Source organism: Trichechus manatus, unplaced genomic scaffold, assembly GCF_000243295.1.
Source record: "Trichechus manatus latirostris isolate Lorelei unplaced genomic scaffold, TriManLat1.0 scaffold00073, whole genome shotgun sequence".
In the NCBI taxonomy this organism is placed as follows: Eukaryota; Metazoa; Chordata; class Mammalia; order Sirenia; family Trichechidae; genus Trichechus; species Trichechus manatus.
In genome coordinates this window covers 13,118,728-13,136,784 of record NW_004444009.1, presented here as the reverse complement: position 1 = coordinate 13,136,784, position 18,057 = coordinate 13,118,728, and the positions used below count along the sequence as shown (strand labels likewise).

Here is an 18,057-nt window from a genome sequence, read left to right as displayed (position 1 = left end):
CTGTTTTAATTTTCTAAATTAATATGAATCTGCCTCTATTCCCTCAATCAGCTGCACTAATGAGGAAGCCAGTCTCAGTTATTACTAATGCTCCCTCCCCCCATCCACAGTTGTTCTTACTTAGTCTTAAATTCTCGAGGTCCCACTGGTCATTATTGATATGCTCTTGCTCAAGCCTACCTGTTACCCTGAAGGTAGGTGACTTTGCTGCTGCTCTGAGCCTGGGCTCCATGTTCCCTAGGTGCATTGTATATCTTCTTGTGCAGAATATATTCCCTCTTGTGGAGGGAAGAGCTGTTGCTAACCAGCTAGCCATTGTGAGATCCATTATTCCAGCACAGGGGACTGTCCTGGAAAAGGGCCCAGTACAGTAAGAAAACTCCTCAGCTAGATGATTAGGCAGCTCCTTTCTAACTCTGAGAATCTCTAGTTCAGTAACTTGGTTCAGGTCTCAGATTACTGACTTGGCCTTTGAAGTATTCTTCCTTTTGTGTCTAGGCTTCATCTATAGCTGAGCAGACAAGGTGACCTTGTTGCATACTCTTTCTCCAGGAATTCTTGTGTGGGATTCACCTTGCCAGACTGACCTCAAGATCTCTCTTCTCCAAGCTTTCCCCTGACTTCCTCCCAGACCTCTAACTGGGCCTGGCTTTGGGTTCCCGCAGCTGCTGACTTGTCCTGAGGCACAATAAGAAAATATTTTTGCTCCAGTAAGTGTGACCTCATTTGTGTAATCCTTTACCCTGTGGTATAAGGCAGTCCTGCCCCTGCTGTTTGGAGCCCAGGGCTAGAGTACAAGTGGAGGCTCACATGTCATATGTCAAAATATTTAAAGGAACTAATAAACTGTTAAAATATTATTTATATTTTGACACTGACAAATATGCCTTCATAACAACCTATAAGATCAGATTTGAATTTAGAATTCTCAGGCTCTTCAGAATTCTGCACCAGAATTCCCTTCTGTTATGGATTTAATTGTGTCCCCCAAAAATATCTGTCAACTTGACTAGGCCATGATTCCCAGTATTGTGTGATTGTCCACCATTTTCTCATCTGATGTGATTTTCCTGTATGTTGTAAATCCTACCTCTATGATGTTAATGAGGCAGGATTAAAGGAGTTATGTTAATGAGGCAGGACTCAATCTACAAGATTAGGTTATGTCTTAAGTCAATATCTTTTGAGATATAAAAGAGACAAGCAAGCAGAGAGACAAGGGGACCTCATACCACCAAGAAACAAGAGCCAGGAGAATACCACGTCCTTTGGACCCGGGGTCCCTGCACTGAGAAGCTCCTAGACCAGGGGAAGATGGATGACAAGGACCTTTCTCCAGAGCTGACTGAGAAAGAAGGCTTTCCCCTGGAGCTGATGCCCTGAATTTGGACTTGTAGCCTACTAGACTGTGAGAAAATAAACTTTTGTTTGTTAAAGCCATCCACTTGTGGTATTTGTTATAAGAGCACTAGATAAGTGGGACACCTCCCCTCCTTCAGCTCTGTCTCGCAGAGAGAGCACCTCACACACACACTGTGAACATCTCAGTCTTTGCATCCACGCTTCGTGTACACACCCCACAAAGAGCCTCAGGGCTGGGTCTGTGTCTGCCAGTGGTGTGCTCTACCCTCAGGATGAAACCAGGGAAAAGGCCTGTGCAGGCCCTGAAAGTGGGCACAGGCTGTCTGGGCAGGGAGTCCTGGGTATCTGGATCATGGTTTAGAAGGGGAGGGATGTGAGCTCCAGGTGGATGTGCCCCAGCCCTGCAGTCTCCTCACCTCATGGGGAGGGTGCAGCTGGAGGAGGATCACAGCCGAACCCTCTAAAGCAAAGGTCAGACAAACTATGCCCTGGGGCCAAATCCAGCCCACTGCTAGTTTTTGTAAATAAAACTTTATTGGAACCCAGCCACACCCAATTTGTTTACATAACACGTATATGGGTGCTTTCCCACTACAGAGTTGAGAAGTTGCAGATCATATGGCTCTCAAAGCCTAAATTATTTACTATCTGGCCCTTTATAGAAAAGTTCACCAATCCTTGATCTAAAGCATGGCGCCCAAGGCAGGGATCCCTCTTGCTCAGGTCTAGGGCTGTTTCTGGGTTCAAATGCCCTAATTTTAGGATGAACTGCGTTTTTTACATCCTCCCCCTTCCCTTCCAATCCTTTCCTTCTAGAAAAATTATTTTTATCCTAATGACCGAACCAATACTTTCATGCATATATTTAATCCTCATGATTTGTGAACTAGGTAATGTAAGCTCCATGCAGATGAGCTAACTGGGGCTTAGGAAATGTAAGGTCACACGTCTAACAAGTGGTAGCACTAGATCAAATCTCAGAATATGGCAGCACCAAAATTTCTGTGGAGGAGGGGCTTAGAGGAGGTGACCTGATCTAGAAGAAAGTGAGGGTTGGAATACTAGGGAATTTGTTTTAAAACTGCTTTTGAATAGCTCCTTACTTCTGACTGAGAAAATATCAGTTGAACTGGGATGGCATTTAGGGGACTTTGGAGGCTAACTTCCTCCCAGTCTCCATCAGTGCTTGCCACCCGCCCTCCCCGCTTTTACGTATAACTGCTTTTTTCTCCGTCAGAACCCGTTTTTTTGTCAATGGATTCTGACCAAGAAAATATCAGTTGTACTTATGGACTCTGACTAAGAAAATATCAGCTGTACATAAAAAAGAGTGGAGGTGGCAAGCACTGATGGAGATTGGGAAGAAGTTAGCCTCCAAAGTCCCGCTATATGCCAGCCCAGTTCCAAGGCAGACATTACTTTGTTTGGGACACCTCTCTGATCCCTAACTCTGGGTCAGTCCTTTATGGTCTCTGGTGATCCACGTTCTCAAGAAGAGGAAGAGTGAAGTCATTAAGAGCACAGTCTGGAATCAGACTCTCTGGGTTCACATTCTGGCTTTGAAATTAACTTACTGGCTGGGTGACTTTGGGCAAGTTATTTACCATATTTTTATGCAAAGAACTCAAGCTTTCTACATCTGTTTGGTGTTTTGTTTTTATATGAACTGGGTAATCATCAATTAAACAGAAAAGTCAAACCAAACCTTTTGCTGTCAAGTCAACTAACTCACAGTGACCTTGTAGGACAGAGTAGAACTTCCCTATAGGGTTTCCAAAGCTGTAAATCTTCATGGAAGCAGACTGCCACATCTTTCTTCCAAGGAGCGGCTGGTGGGTTCGAACCAGGGCTTTGAACTGTTCAGAACGGTTCAGTGGTTGCTGACACGAACAAGGGCCATGTATGAGTTGCATAGCAAGCAAATCTGTTGTTGCCTGTGGGATTTTGATGCAAGTAGGCAACAAACAGAAGTGCCCCGCTCAAAGATGGTTTCTGATCACGCTACTTTGCATGTGTGTGGCTCTCCCCAGTCCTGCCAATAATCCAATCTCCTGCATCAGGCTCCTGAAACTTTCAGAGTCCACGCCGAAGATTGGATTATTGGCAGGACTGTGGAGAGCAACGTACATTCAAAGCTGCGCAGTTGGCTGCCATCTTTGAGCCAGGCACTCCTGTTTGTTTCCTACTTTGGTTAAAATCCCATGGGCAGCAGATTTGGTTGCTATGCAACATGTATGCTGCTCTCATTTACACTGGCAATTACTGAACCATTTCCAAATCAGTTAGAAGCCCTTGTTCACACTGCCCACCTTTCTGTTAGCAGTCTAGCACTTAACCACTGTGCCACCAGGGCTCTTTTTAATTAAACAGAAGCAGCTTGGAAAATAATGCTTTCTTACTCCAAACTTGACATAACCTTACAAACTTCCAGCTACTACCCAAGATCTATTGCTATAATCGAATCAAGGAAGAGAGGGCTGGGCAGGGGCTCCCCACTATTGTCCCCCCAGGGATAAAGTTCAGTGTGATGGCTGTCTGACTTCCTTTGTCCATACTCCTCCCCAAGATCCAGCTAGTCTCTTTTGACATGTGGAGACTGTTCTGACAGTGCAGTAACTTTGGATCCCAGGCCAGCCTCATTCGTGTGCCAGATACGCCATTTTGCTAAATGTACCTTTAGTCAACAGCCAGTTGACCTTTGAGGCTGTTCTCATGGAGTCTCCATTGTGTCCTTAGGTTGATTACTCAAGATGGAAAACACAAATAAGATTCAGAGGGTGAGGGGGAGCCAAGGGTTACCCCCTGCCCCTTTATTTTTAAGTCCTCACCTTGCCTGCTGCAAGGGGCCAGGTGCAGAGTGGGAGGGCCTGGTGGTGCTTCCTTTAAAAAGCCTGTGAGAGCCCAGACAGACCTGGAACTAGGATTTAGGACGTACTACCAAAATGAGCAAGCTGTTGATTCTTGCTGGTCAGTCTTTCCCAGTAGACCCTATTTGAGCTTTCAGGGCAGCTGCTTTTTCTCCTCCTTTTATTCAATGTCTCCTCCTCCACTCCCTGTGCTCCAAAGCCTCCTGCATTGTCTCCTTCCTCTCACCAGCCTCCTTGGGTTCATAACATAGTGGGTATACTAGTTTCCTATGGCTGCCATAATAAAACACCACTAATTGGGTGACTTATAAGAACAGAAATTTATTCTCTCACAGCTTTGGAGACTAGAAGTCCAAGTCAAGGTGTCAGCAGGGCCATGCTCTCTCTGAAGTCTGTAGAGGAAGATTGTTTCTTGTCTCTCCCAGCTTCTGGTAGCCCCAGGCATTTCCTGGCTTGTAGATGCATCTTCACATGGCTTTACTTCCTCTATCTGTCTCTCTCTGTTTTCTCCTCTTTTATAAGGATACCACTCAAATGGATTAAGAGCCACCCTACTCCAGTATTATCTCATGTTTACTTAACTGACTACATCTTCAAAGACCTTATTCCCAAACAAGGTCACATTCACAGGTACCAGATGTTAGGACTTCAACATATCTTTTTGGGGGCACAGTTCAATCCGTAACAGTGGGGAAGAAAGGAAGGCCCACTGAGCATCTGAGGGCTCCATAATGGAGGGAAAGTAGATAACTCTGACAGACCAGGATGAGGCCATTTCCCCACATGTAAAATGATGGAAGACTTGGGCTTGCCCTCCCCATTTTAACATTCTGTGATTCCTCCTCAGTGTTAGCCACAAAGCAAAAGCACAATGCATGGACTTTATCAAGGATCAATCAACTAACAGAAGAAATTAGTAGAAAAAAATAGTAAGGCTGAGGTTTTTTTGAATGTGGTCGTCTGGAGGCAGGTCTAAGGGATTGGGGCTGGGAAGGAAAAAAGACCTTAAAGAGTTAATTGTTGTTCCCCATGTGCTGACTTTTTCCCAGAAATGATGACCAAGCTGTGGATAGGAGACCAATGAGAGCAATCACTGGGCTGGGCACAACAGCACATGCTTATTGTGGTTGGGTGGCTAGGAAGGGAATAAAATTTAGAAGCATCATCTAAACTGAAAAGTAGAATGACATTAGTTCTGGAAAAGGTGAGTTCTAGACCTCAGTATGAAGAGACCGATATGGGAAAAGGGCCGTCTGCCGAAAACCTCCCTTCTCCACCTCCAGTGCCTCCTCTGTCATTTACCAGCAATTTGCTTTATCTTTAGAGCCCATTCATTTGACAAATACTGATGGAGAGTTGACTATATGCCAGGCACTGTCTTGGGTAGTGGGAACTCAGAAGTACAAGTATAGTCCCTGCCTGCAAGAAGCTCACTGTCTAGTGGGCAGACCTATAAACAATTATTTTTCAATGTGACAGGTGCTCTCATAGAGATAAGGAAGCACAAATACCAGAAGAACCTAAAAAGAGAACAGGAAACCCAGTCCAAACATTACCTGTCTTGGGAAGTCTTCCATGATCTCTGTTTTCCATAATACTCTGTGCATATCACAATTTTATCACTTATCATATTACATTGCACCTGTTTGCTTATAGATTTGACTTCTCCACTAGGCATTGATCTCCTTGAGGATGGGGATTCTGCCTAGTTTTTCTTTTTGCCTCCAGAACCCAGTACTTAATATGGGTTTGTTGGAAGAAAAACAACAAATTCTCCTGGTTCCTGAGCTGCCCATCATCAGACCTGCCATGTAGTTCACTAAATTCCTGCACTAGCCACTTTCTTCAAAAGTGTCATGTAGGGGCCTATGTTGGAAAGTGATTTCTAGAACACAGTGGCCATCAGGTCCCAGCTCCCCTTCTCCATCTACTGGCCACTGATGTCCCAGGCCTGCTTCTTCCCACCCAGGGAAAGGATGATCCTGGCACCCTCTGACCAAGGTCTCTTTTCTTCTTTAGGGTTGGCCCTCCTGCTGCAGCTGGGTAAGTGCCCCATGTGAGGGCGGGGGGTACCAGGGTAACTTGGGAGTTGGGGAAATCATTCAGGCAGGGCAGGGCCCATCTCTGGCTTCTCTGACTTCCAGGCACAGCAACCAAAATTGTCTGTTACTTCACCAGCTGGAGCCAGTATCACCCGGGGATTGTGCACTACATGCCTGAGAATGTGGATCTTTGTCTCTCCATACAAATTATCTATGCCTTTGCTGGCATGGCCAACAACCAGATCAAAACCATTGAGTGGAATGATGAGGCCCTCTCTGTTGGCATCAATAGCCTCAAGAACTAGTGACTTCTGGGCTTGGGCTCTGTGCTTGGTTGGAGGCTCTCACTTGGACATTTCAGAAGTTCCCTGAGAGACACTGACACCAGGAAGCTTAGCCTTTGAGTGTTGTCTGCAATCACTCTTGCGTCCTGTTGGCAGAACTGCCAGTATCATCACCCACAGGACAGGCAGGTTGCTGTCATTTTTCTGGATTATTTTCTCACCAGGTCCTCAGCGTTGTATTCTCTGTGTCAAGGAGGTGCCATCCACAAGGGATTCATTGTGAATAGTGCCCCCTGAGGTTTGCCAGGCTGAAGTACACGCCCTTCACCAACCCTCAAGCTAGCTACTAAATGAAGAAAAACCTGAAATGATTCTTGTGCTACTAAAAATCTTAGCATATTGATTAGGTGGCTACTATGTGCCTGGCATTACGCTAGGTGCTTTTCATTCATTATTTTATTTAACCCTCACAATAAATACTATGAATTAGGCATATTAAAACCACTTATTAGTTGAAGAAACAGTTACAGAGAGGTTAAAAGCCTTCTCTAGCCCACAGAAGTAGTAAGTGGAAGAACACAGGAATATCTGATCAGTTTATCAGATAGGTTAACTGAAACTTTGGTTCATCTGGGAATCCAATGGGTAGCTTTTATGGTCAAGTTGACAGGACATGGGCACCTGCCGGGAGACACCATAGCATGAAGGAGATTTGAATCCTGGCTCTGCTATCTTACTGGCTAGGTCATCTTGGGGAAGTTACTTAACCTCTCTGAATCTCACTTAAACGTAATATGAGATTAATAGTTCATGCCTTGTAGGATTGTTACAGGGACAATGCATGCAAAATGCCTGACATTTAGTAGGCACTCAGAAAATGGTGGATACTTCCATTGTCCCTACTCCTTGCTCTTTCCTTTGAGGGGCTCAGATTTTCTGCTTTCTTTGCTCCAGCTCCAGCTCACCTATGTCTATGCTAAGGAATGGATTTTAGGTTCCCCCATCCTCCCCTGGGTACACTGCCTCTTCTTCCCCTGAAGCTCACTGCCACACCAGGATCAATCAGCCCACTGGCAGAGTTGGGAACCCGTTCAATGAGTATTTATAATGTGCCCTAGATGTATTCATGGCAAGAGGGCATTTCACTCCCATGGAGTGTTCTGCTCCCAAGACAAGGTCACAGACTTTGGCCCATCCCTGGCTCAGGTGTGGGATATGAGGGCAGAGGGACTGACATCTCCTAGCCAGTGGAATTCCATTTACATTGATATCTTTCTAACCCCAGCAACACGGAACAGAAAGCCCTGCTGTCTGTTGGTGGCTGGAATTTTGGAACCCAGGGATAAGACCTGGTTTTAGTGACTGAATCAGTCCCAGATTACTCAGTTTCTTCCAAATTCCAAGGGCTCTGAGTTTCTCTGAAGTGGATGGACCCTGGGTTTCAGACCTCAGTTTAGACATTTCAGAATCTTTCTCTGATCAGCTCTCCCTGAAGTCTGACTTACCTCCGTCATAAGTCTTGTTGTTTTTGTTGTGTGCCGTCGAGTTGATTCCAACTCATAGTGACCTTACAGGACAGAGTAGAACTGTCCCATAGGATTTCTAAGGCTGTAATCTTTACGGAAGCAGACTGCCACAACTTTCTCCCTTGGAGTGCCTGGTGGGGGAGGGTTCGAACCGCTGACCTTTCAGTTAGCAGCTGAGTGCTTAACCATTGTGCCACCATCGTAGCTCTTACCACACTATATTTTGATTGCCTATTTACCTTCCTCTGTATGAGCTCCTCCAGGGCAGAAACTCTATTTTATTCTCCACTGTCACTATAGCACTCACTAAATGTCAAATGAATGACCGAATAACTGAATGTGTGTCCAGGCAAATAGTCAGAAGGTTTAATGACAAGACAGGGTTTTGAGGGGACTGGTACACTATTTTGTTCTCCAAAAGTGCCCTGTGGGAGAATCTTGCTCTTGGGAGAGTCCATGTCAAAACCCATCACTGCCACTAAGATCATAATGACTTGTTAATTCCAGATTCTCTAACATGGTGACCATTGCTGAGAACCACCAGACCTTCATCCAGTCGGCCATACAGTTTCTGAAGAAGTACAACTTCGATGGGCTGGACATTGATTGGCAGTATCCTGGCAATCATAGCAGCCCAGCAGACACACAACAACTCTTCACTGTACTGTTGAAGGTGACTCCCTCTCCTCTTTGTCCAAAGAACAAAGGATCTGGCCCTCAGTCGGCAGGTGAGGGGTTCTGAGAAAGGCTGAATACACCTCAGCCCAGAGCGTGGCTCTCATCCTCGAAAGGCTCAGAGCCTGATTTCTTTAGTACAAGAACAGATCATTCTTTCAGGGAAAACTTACATTGGGCAAGTTAGAGAGGCTGGTGCACAATAATGCAATGACAGTTAATAGATTTATGGTGAGAGATATACCTGACAAAGGGACTGAAATACTCATGCCCTCTCTATCCCTAGTCACAGATCTATGTGAGAAGTAAGATATTCCTCAAATATTTCCTTGGTGAGCACCATCTAGATATGTTGAGTTAGTCACTGTGATGGTCAGTGCCACAAGGCTCTGATAAAAACCAGTTGCTGTTGAGTTGACTCTGTGCTCCATAGAATTTTCAATAGCTGGTTTTTTGGCAGTTGATCACTAGGCTTTTCTTCCAAGGTGACTTTGGGTAGACTTGAACGTCCAACCTTTTGGTTAGCAGCTGAGTGTGTTAACCATTTGCCCCATGCAGGGACTCCTCTAGACTCAGATAGGTAGGTGGATGCATATGCCTTCAGGGAAGGGATACTCCTGTCACCAGGACCAGACATAAACTTATTGAGTCTGGGTACCCTCTCCTCTGAGCAGAGCCTGGTTAAGCACCAATATTTACTTTGATACTCTTTTATATCCTCTTCTTTATGACTGATTTTTCTGATTATTAAATTCAATCATGTACATTTTGAAGGGCTGGGAGCAATTTTTATCTCTTAATGTAATTTTTTCTGCTCTGACTATTATTTGTTCATTTGAAAGTTTAGCTCTTGGAGAGTAACCAAATTTTCCTCATTTCCAAGTTCTTGAGAGACAGTTCTCTATTGTCCCCAGGGACCAACAACAGCTGGTAGGAACAAAGAACTATAAACTGAGCACTTTGCAGCTTTCTTCATAAGAACCATGACCCTGTCACCTGCTTGCTGGGACTCTCCAACCTGAATCCAGTGTCCTTTGTTTCACAAGAAATGTATGAAGCTTTTGAGCAAGAAGCTTTCCAGAGCAACAAGCCCAGGTTGCTGATTTCTGCTGTTGTGTCGGCTGGCAAAGGTACCACTGAGACTGCCTACCAAATCCCCGAGATGTCTAAGTAAGTAAACCCCAAGCCAGGGATCCTAGGTTCAGGGCTCAGCAACCCTGAGACCCTTCCCATAGAGTGGCCGATGCTCAGATACCAGTGGCCAATGCTTAGGTACTCAGAATGGAGAGGGCTTTATCCTAAAGGAGTAAGACGACCCCAATGCCTGAGTGAAAGGCATGAGAAGCCAGCATGAACCCTGATCTTGTTTCTAATTCTGTTTCCAAGGTTCTCTATGGTGAAAGGCTGTTTGGAGAAGATTAGGGGAGTCTTGAACTTTTACAAGTCTTGAAGGTCTGATTGCAGGTATTGATTATAGATTGAGTGCCTTTCATGTACCAGTTACTGTTGGGATAAGGGTGAGGGATAATGGAATAAATAATAATAATGCATTTTCCCTTTTGGCATAATCACAAACACCTTTTGTAGGGCTTAGAAGCTTTAGTGGCGCAGTGATTAAGTGATATGGCTGCTAACAAAAAAGTTGGCAGTTCGAAGCTACCAGCTGCTCCTTGGAAACCCTATGGGGTAGTTCTACTCTGTCCTATAGGGTCGCTATGGGTCAAAAGTAACTCAGCGGCAATGGGTTAGAAGCTTTAGTGGGGAGTAGGATAGAGAGCCTGATACCTTCGGGTCATTTCTCTCCTCCTTTCTCCCTCTCCAACCAAACAGGGTACATGAACCTCATCAACCTGATGACCTATGACCTAAGGGGTTCCTGGGAAGATTTCACAGGAGAGGACAGCCCCCTGTTTGCAGGACCCAATGACCAGGGAGTCTACAAATACTTTAATGCCGTGAGTGAGGAAATAGGTAAAAGACAGCCAGTCCTAGCAGATATCTTCAAAGCGTGTCATGGAGCCCCTGACCCAGGACTAAAAGGGAGGCCAAGAAAGATAGATGGACCGGATGAAGAAGACAAGTGTCGATCAGAGAGAGGACTAAGAGGCCTGGTTTTTCTCTTCTCTCCTAACCCAGCTTATGTTCCTATGATTAATTGCATCAGTTCATATTTCACACCAAAGGAAGCAGAATAGTGGTTTGGGATAATCCTACATATTGGAGAATTTTTTTAAAAATATGATTTCCATTTGTGCTAGAGGTGCATTTTATGATCCATCTTACTCCCCTCTTTCTCCTGTCCTCTCCATCCTCTTCCTATCCCATGAGGTTTATCTTTGTAACTAGTATGGCTTAGACAGCTGTAACAATGAGTTTGCCTAATGATTAGTAGGTGGTTTAGTGGAATGGATATGATTTCAGTAAAGAATTGAAACAGAGATTTAAAAATTGGAATAGAGGTCATGTGGAATCGGGGCGGAAAGGAGAAGTATGCTGTCGCAGAATGGGGTGAGCAATTAGGGTCTCATAACAATGTATGTGCAAAAATTTTGTATGGGAGACTAACTTGAAATGTAAACTTCATTTAATTACAACAATAAAAAAAAAGAAAAAGAAAAATTGGAATAGAAAAGTGTTCCAGATGGACATCCCATGCTCAAATGACTCCGAGCTGTGGTATTCAGTGAGATGGGGAGACAAATGATACATGGCTGAATTCCAGTCATGCCCCAAATGCTAAGTCCGGTATGAAGGAAGGGAGGATAAGAGAGAACAATTCATTCCCATTTGACACTGGGCTCTGCTACCTAAACAATGGGCCTATTGACTGAGGAGACTTCTGACATCCATTCTAGAAGGAAGTAGCACTCCTTTCCTTTCTGTCAGGTTGGATTGTGGAAGGAGCTTGACAGGATGATGTATCTACAGTTGTCAGGGAACTGTGCAAAAAATCTAGGCTATTCTACAGGCCTCTGGGCACCTGCTCAGCTGCTTCATAATGGTATCACTTCCTTAACTTGCTTCCAGGAATACGCAATAAATTACTGGAAGAACCAAGGTGTCCCTGCTGAGAAGCTGATGGTGGGCTTTGGTGCTTGTGTCCGCACTCTCACTCTCACAAACCCTGCCCACCATAAGGCCTGGATGATCCCACCTCTGACCCTGGAACAGCTGGGGCGTATACTCAGGAGGCTGGAACTCTAACCTACTTTGAGGTAATGGCCTCAGAAGGCCCAGGGAACCAGGGAGATCCATTCTCTCTGCTCCAGAGGATTGAAGATACTTACATGGAGAAAGAATCTATACACTGATTTCTAATAGAGGGTACCCCTTTGATTGGCTGCTTTGAGTGTGTTACTGTGCTAGTGTATGTGGTAGGGATAAAACATCTTAAAGTTTAACCTTTCAAAGTCTATGTGCATCTTTAATACTAATGGTAGTTCATATTTACTGAGTGAAAATGGAGAGCCAGGCTCTGTTCTAAAGTGATTTTTATATATCATCCCATTTGCTCTTACAACAAATTATAAGGTACTGCTCTTATCCTCACTTTACAGAAGAGGACACAGAGACACTTGGTTAATTATTTAACTGAGTAATTTGCTCTAGTTCACAGAACTAGTAAGAGGCAGAGCTGAATTGAAACCTAAGTTGGCCAGCCCCAGAATCTCAGATCTTAACCATTATGTTCTGCTATCCCCTTGTTAGCTCTTCTGAGATAAAAACTCTTTCAAATAAGAACGTTTCAAAGGGAAACTGGGCACAAGGCACAAAGAGATTGCTTTGTCCATTGTCACACAGAAGGCTAGTGGCAGACACAGGACTGGCATTCATAGCTCATCTCTCTGTCCAGTGCACACTGCACTTGCTCATTAGACTGAAAATTGGGGCGAGGAGCTGGGTGAAACTGGAATGATGTGTTCTTATTCCCAGCAAAAGGAGTGGTGGTGGTGGTATATCCCAGGAAGGAAAGGGAAGTGACCAGAGCAGAGAGGGGCCCACCTGAGTTGTGACTGCTCCTCTTGTACTTGCCCCAGGTCTGCTCATCCCTGAAAGGAGCCACCAAAGTGTGGAACGCCCCTCAGGAGGTCCCCTATGCCTACAAGGGGAACCAGTGGATTAGGTATGACAATCCCAAGTGCTTCACCCTCAAGGTAAGGCCCTCCATACCCTTCATTTGCATGGCCAGGAGGATGGTTAGGGACCTGCCCTCATGGTACCCTTGAGCTGCAAGGCACAAAGAGACTGTTTTGACCCTAGTTACACAGAAGGCTATTGACAGACACAGGACTGGAATTCATGGCTCATCTCTCTGTCCAGCGAATGCTGCACTGGCTCACTAGACTGAAAATCAGGGCCAAGGAGCTTGGCTGAAACTGAAATCATGTGATCCCAGCAAAGGGGGTGGTGACCGTGGTGTATCCCAGGAAGGAAAGGCAGGGAAGAGGGAGAGGTGACCAGAAGAAAGAGGGGCCCATCTGAGTCATGACTGCTCCTCTTGTACCTGCCCCAGGTCTGCTCATTCCTGAAAGACACCTAAGAGAGGCAATGTGAGGTGATACAAGCCCCAGGAACCAGTGACCCAGCTGCAGAGCCTGGAAGCCGGAGCAGCCCCTCCTGCCCCATTAGGTAGCAGTTGGCTTCCTTCCTTCCTTCCCTTCACTCCTGCACCTTTTCCTCCTCCCATTCCCTGAGACTCATCTTTGACTCCCTCACCTGCTCTGCTCTGCTCTGGTCTTGTTCCAACTCTCCTATTTGTGCTTCCTGAGGCAGGCATTCTTCCTCATGTCAAAGTCCTGCATAGATCACAGTGTTTCCTTGTTTGCCTACAGCAAATTCGTATGGGGTCAAGGAAAGTCAGGAGGCAGAGATCCCCTGAGCTGTGAGGCTTCTGTCCCTTGGCTTTTATATATTCAGGTCTGGGGAGGTTATGACTACCGCTTACAAACCTCAGGGCCCTTTCCCTCCATGCCTCCCCATCTGGAACCATCTCTCTTTGCCCAGACATTTTGCTGTGTGAAGGGCTCTGTTTCTCTTATGACACCACAACCAACCCAAGCCCCAGCTCAGACAAGCCTTCTCAGAAGGTTGTTTGTGATAAGAGGGCAAAGAAAAAGGGCTGCTTGGAGCCCAAGGCCCTCTTTCTCCCTGACTTCTAGTACTAAAATCTTTTCTTGTATAAAAATATGTCCATTGATCCCTCAAAGTTGCTGCAAGAAAACCACTCCCATTCCCTCCTCCCCATGAGTGGTCATCGTCCTCATCATCCTGCTGCAGTCACTCATGCGCCTGTGCAAGGACATCCCACAGTCCCTCCAACTTTCTCCCCCAGGCTGAGGGGCTGCTGAAGAACAGCTTTAGAGGGGCCATGGTCTGGGCCATCAACCTGGATGACTTCATGGGCACTTTCTGTGGAAAAGGCAAATACTTTCTGTCATGGATTGAATTGTGTCCCCTAAAAATATGGGTATCAATTTGGCTAGGCCATTGTCTTAGCCTGGGTTCTCTAGAGAAGCAAAATAAGTAAAACATATAAATATATACAGAGAGACATTTATATAAAAGAAACAGCTAATGTGATTGTAGAAGCTGGAATGTCCAGTCCATGGATTAGTATAGAGGTTTCTCCTGATTCATGTAGCCACAGGGTCTGGCAAACCCAAGATCAGCAGGTCAGAAAGCAGGGCTCTTGCTCACAGGCTGTGAATATCAACAAATCTCAAGATTGGCAGGCAAGACTGCTAGGCTTCTCCTGATTCATGTAGCTGCAGGGGCTGGTGAACCCAAGATCGGCAGGTCAGAGAGCAGGGTTCTGCTCACAGGCTGTGAAGATCAACGAATCTCAAGATTGACAGATAAGCTGATAGCTCAACTCTCAAAAACCAGAGGTCAGATGAACAGGAGGCAGCCACAGGAGGAAAAAGCAAGCAAAAAACCAGAATGTCTGCTTATATTTGGATGCAGGCCACACCTCCAAGGAAACTCCCTTTCAACTGATTGGCTACTCACAGCAGATTCAATCATGGGAGTGATCACATATAAACACTGAGAATTATGGCCCAGCCAAGTTGACACACAATGTTAACCATTATAGCCATGATTCCCAGTACTGTGTGATTGTGCACCATTTTGTCATCTGATGTGATTTTCCTATGTGTTGTAAATCCTCTCTATGATGTTAATGAGACGGGATTAGTGGCAGTTATGTTGATGAGGCAGGACTCAATCTACAAGATTAGATTGTGTCTTAAACCAATCTCTTTTGAGATATAAAAGAGAGAAGCAAGCAGAGAGACCTGGGGACATCATACCAGCAAGAAAGTAGTGCCAGGAGAAGAGCACTTTTTTTGGACCTGGGGTCCCTGTGCTAAGAAGCTCCCAGACCAGGGGAAGAGTGATGACAAGGACCTTCCTCCAGAGCTGACAGAGACAGAAAGCCTTCCCTTGGAGGTGATGCCCTGAATTTGGACTTGTAGCCTACTAGACTGTGAGAGAATAAATTTCTCTTTGTTAAAAACTATCCACTTGTGGTATTTCTGTTACAGCAGCACTAGATGACTAAGATACCCTCTCATGAATGCCATCAAATCTGCCTTTGGCATCTCCATTCCCAGTAAGGAGTGATTGCTGCCTACCAGCCATGAAATAACATACTAGATATGGTTAAGAAAGAGGAAAAGACAGTCCAGAGCTCCTCCCAGCCTGGCTTCAAGGAATTCCTCCTGCAGATCTTCTACTCACCTAACATGCCTGTGGGGAACAGTGTTACTAGTATATTTAAAAAAATAACTAACAATTATGCAGCAATTACTATGTTATATATCATGCAGATTGTTATATATCTTACACCTACCATCTCCAGGAGAACGTAGCCTACTCTTCCTCAAAACAGTCACAGTGCTGAAGAAGCTGAGGAAGACTGTAGCTCTCAGAGCAAGAAAGCTATGCCCACTTATTGAGGGGGGCGGGGAGTCTGAATTGCACCTTTTCTACAAAATTGGCACAATCAGGGAGTAGAACCTCTGGAGTCTCAGTAGGAGTATGAACAGGATGTCTCTACAACATCTCGGTTTGCCTGGGATAGTCCTGGTTTTTAACTGTTATTTCCAGCATCTCTGTCATTTAGTAATTGTTCTTGTTTTTAAATTTTGTTATCAAATGTTTTTATTATTAGGTGTATTAAAGTTATCTAGAATGGGGTTGATACACCTGCACTTTATACTTTCAGTTTCTGCCATGGTCTGCATACAGAATTCTTACTTTAACGCATGGTTAAATCTGAACGTTCACCAGGGTTACAGATTGAATTGTGCCCTTCAAAAACATGTATTGGAATCTTTATTCTGTACCTATGAATGTACTCCCATTTGGGAGTAAGGTTTTCTGTTATGTTAATGAGGCTATATCAGTGTAGAGTGTGTCCTAAACCTAATCACTTCTGAGTGATATAAAGAGCAGCGTAGACACAGGGATAAGCAAGCACAGAATGAGGAAGACAGAAGCACTTGTGAGGATTGCCAAGAAGCCAAGGAATGCTCAGGCTATAGAAACTGAGACAAGGATCTTGCCCCAGAGATGATGGAGAGCTTTCCTCTAGACCCAGTGCCCTAAATTTGGACTTCTAGCCTCCTAAACTGTGAGAAAATAAATTTCTGTTCCTTAAGGCCACCCACTTGTGGTATTTCTGACACAGTAGCCCTGGGAAACTAAGACAACCAATGATAACCTCTCTGTCTTTTTCTGACCCTTTTCTGAAAAAACTTAAACTACTGTTCCCTCTCAATGACTACTTACAGGGTGCTCACTTACAAGCGGAAGTGTGCTTTGATAGAAGCAGCTACGGACAGCTATCTCATTTGGTCTCTAGTACTACAGGGGAGGTATTGATGATGCTGCCCATGCCAGTCCCTTGGTGGACCAGCCAGTTGTGCCATGGGCTGAACCACAGCCTTTGAAATACACAAATCCGTCAGTCCACAAGTCAGTGGGATCAGTAGGACATGCGGGAAATTATAGGTTAGGAGTATGTGAAATTTGTATGGGGAAATGGAAACCAAACAGGCCTACCACTGAGCTTACAGAGAGTAGTCTAAATATACTTAGTACAAGAGTGCTGTCATTTATTGTGCAGTTTAAATCTGTGACCACTTATTTTATTGTTTGGTAACACTTCTTATTTTTAAATATAATCTTGTCAGCGACAAGCTCAAGAAAATAAAAGTACAATGAAAAATTAAGCACTGACTTCCCATTTTTTCAAGAAAGCTGATAATGAATGCATAACTTTCATAAGATATTTACCACCTCCCATGGGCACTGTTTGATACTACAGGAAACCTGGAAAACAAACAAATAAACATCACATCTACTTTAAAAGGAGTGATTATTTTAAATGTATTTTGCCTAAAGATGATGATTTAACAGAGGCAGCTGCCAAAGGTGTTTTTCATACCACTCAGTGAAGCATAAATTTCATCTAGATAGATCAAATGACTGATGTTCCAAATTAATGTCTCTCTTTTCCTATTCCAAGTTTTGTGTATGTGTGTGTTTGTATACAGGTACAAAACTGAAGCAATAGCCAACTTCACAAGCTTTTAAATAATATCAAATGTATACCTGTGTCATCAGATGCTTCAAACAGAATATCAGATAAGTTAATTCTAATAATGGTTAGATTTTTCTCACCCAGTTCATGAAATCAAATTAAAGCTTTCGGTGGTTTATTCCGCCAAAAGTGAAACATCTGATATTATTGTAAATGCTATTGTAAATTCAGTTAGAAAGCAAAACATTGAAAATTACTTTTGTGGTGATAATATGAATTCAACTATTGATGAGTGTCATGCATTAAATTATGTCCCCCAAAAAATGTGTGTATCAGTTTGGTTGGGCCATGATTCCCAGTATTGTATGGTTGTCCTCTATGTTGTGATTGTAATTTTATGTTAAAGAGGATTAGGGTGGGATTGTAACTCCCTTACTAAGGTCACATCCCTGATCCAATGTAAAGGGAGTTTCCCTGGGGTGTGGCCTGCACCACCTTTGTCTTACAAGAGCTAAAAGGAAAGGGAAGCAAGCAGAGAGTCGGGGACCTCATAGCACCAAGAAAGCAGCACCAGGAACAGAGTGCATCCTTTGGACCTGAGGTCCCTGTGCCTGAGCAGCTCCTCGACCAGGGGAAGATTGATGACAAGGACCTTTCTCCAGAGCCAACAGAGAGAGAAGCCTTCCCCTGGAGCTGATGCCCTGAATTTGGACTTGTAGCCTACTAGACTGTGAGAGAATAAATTTCTCTTTG

At 44.5% G+C, this 18,057-nt stretch overlaps 1 protein-coding gene across 1 annotated transcript in view; it reads left to right on the top strand.

Moving 5' to 3' along the window:
• Positions 1 to 4,304: 4,304 nt before the first annotated feature.
• LOC101343789 (acidic mammalian chitinase-like) overlaps positions 4,305 to 18,057 on the top strand; it is a 19,415-nt gene continuing 5,662 nt past the window's right edge. The window contains 11 exon segments of the mRNA XM_012556656.1: positions 4,305 to 4,329; positions 6,249 to 6,272; positions 6,374 to 6,575; positions 7,841 to 7,896; positions 8,588 to 8,750; positions 9,798 to 9,925; positions 10,587 to 10,711; positions 11,784 to 11,891; positions 11,894 to 11,971; positions 12,794 to 12,910; positions 14,089 to 14,176. Of these exon segments, the coding sequence (XP_012412110.1) occupies positions 4,305 to 4,329; positions 6,249 to 6,272; positions 6,374 to 6,575; positions 7,841 to 7,896; positions 8,588 to 8,750; positions 9,798 to 9,925; positions 10,587 to 10,711; positions 11,784 to 11,891; positions 11,894 to 11,971; positions 12,794 to 12,910; positions 14,089 to 14,176 (1,114 nt within the window).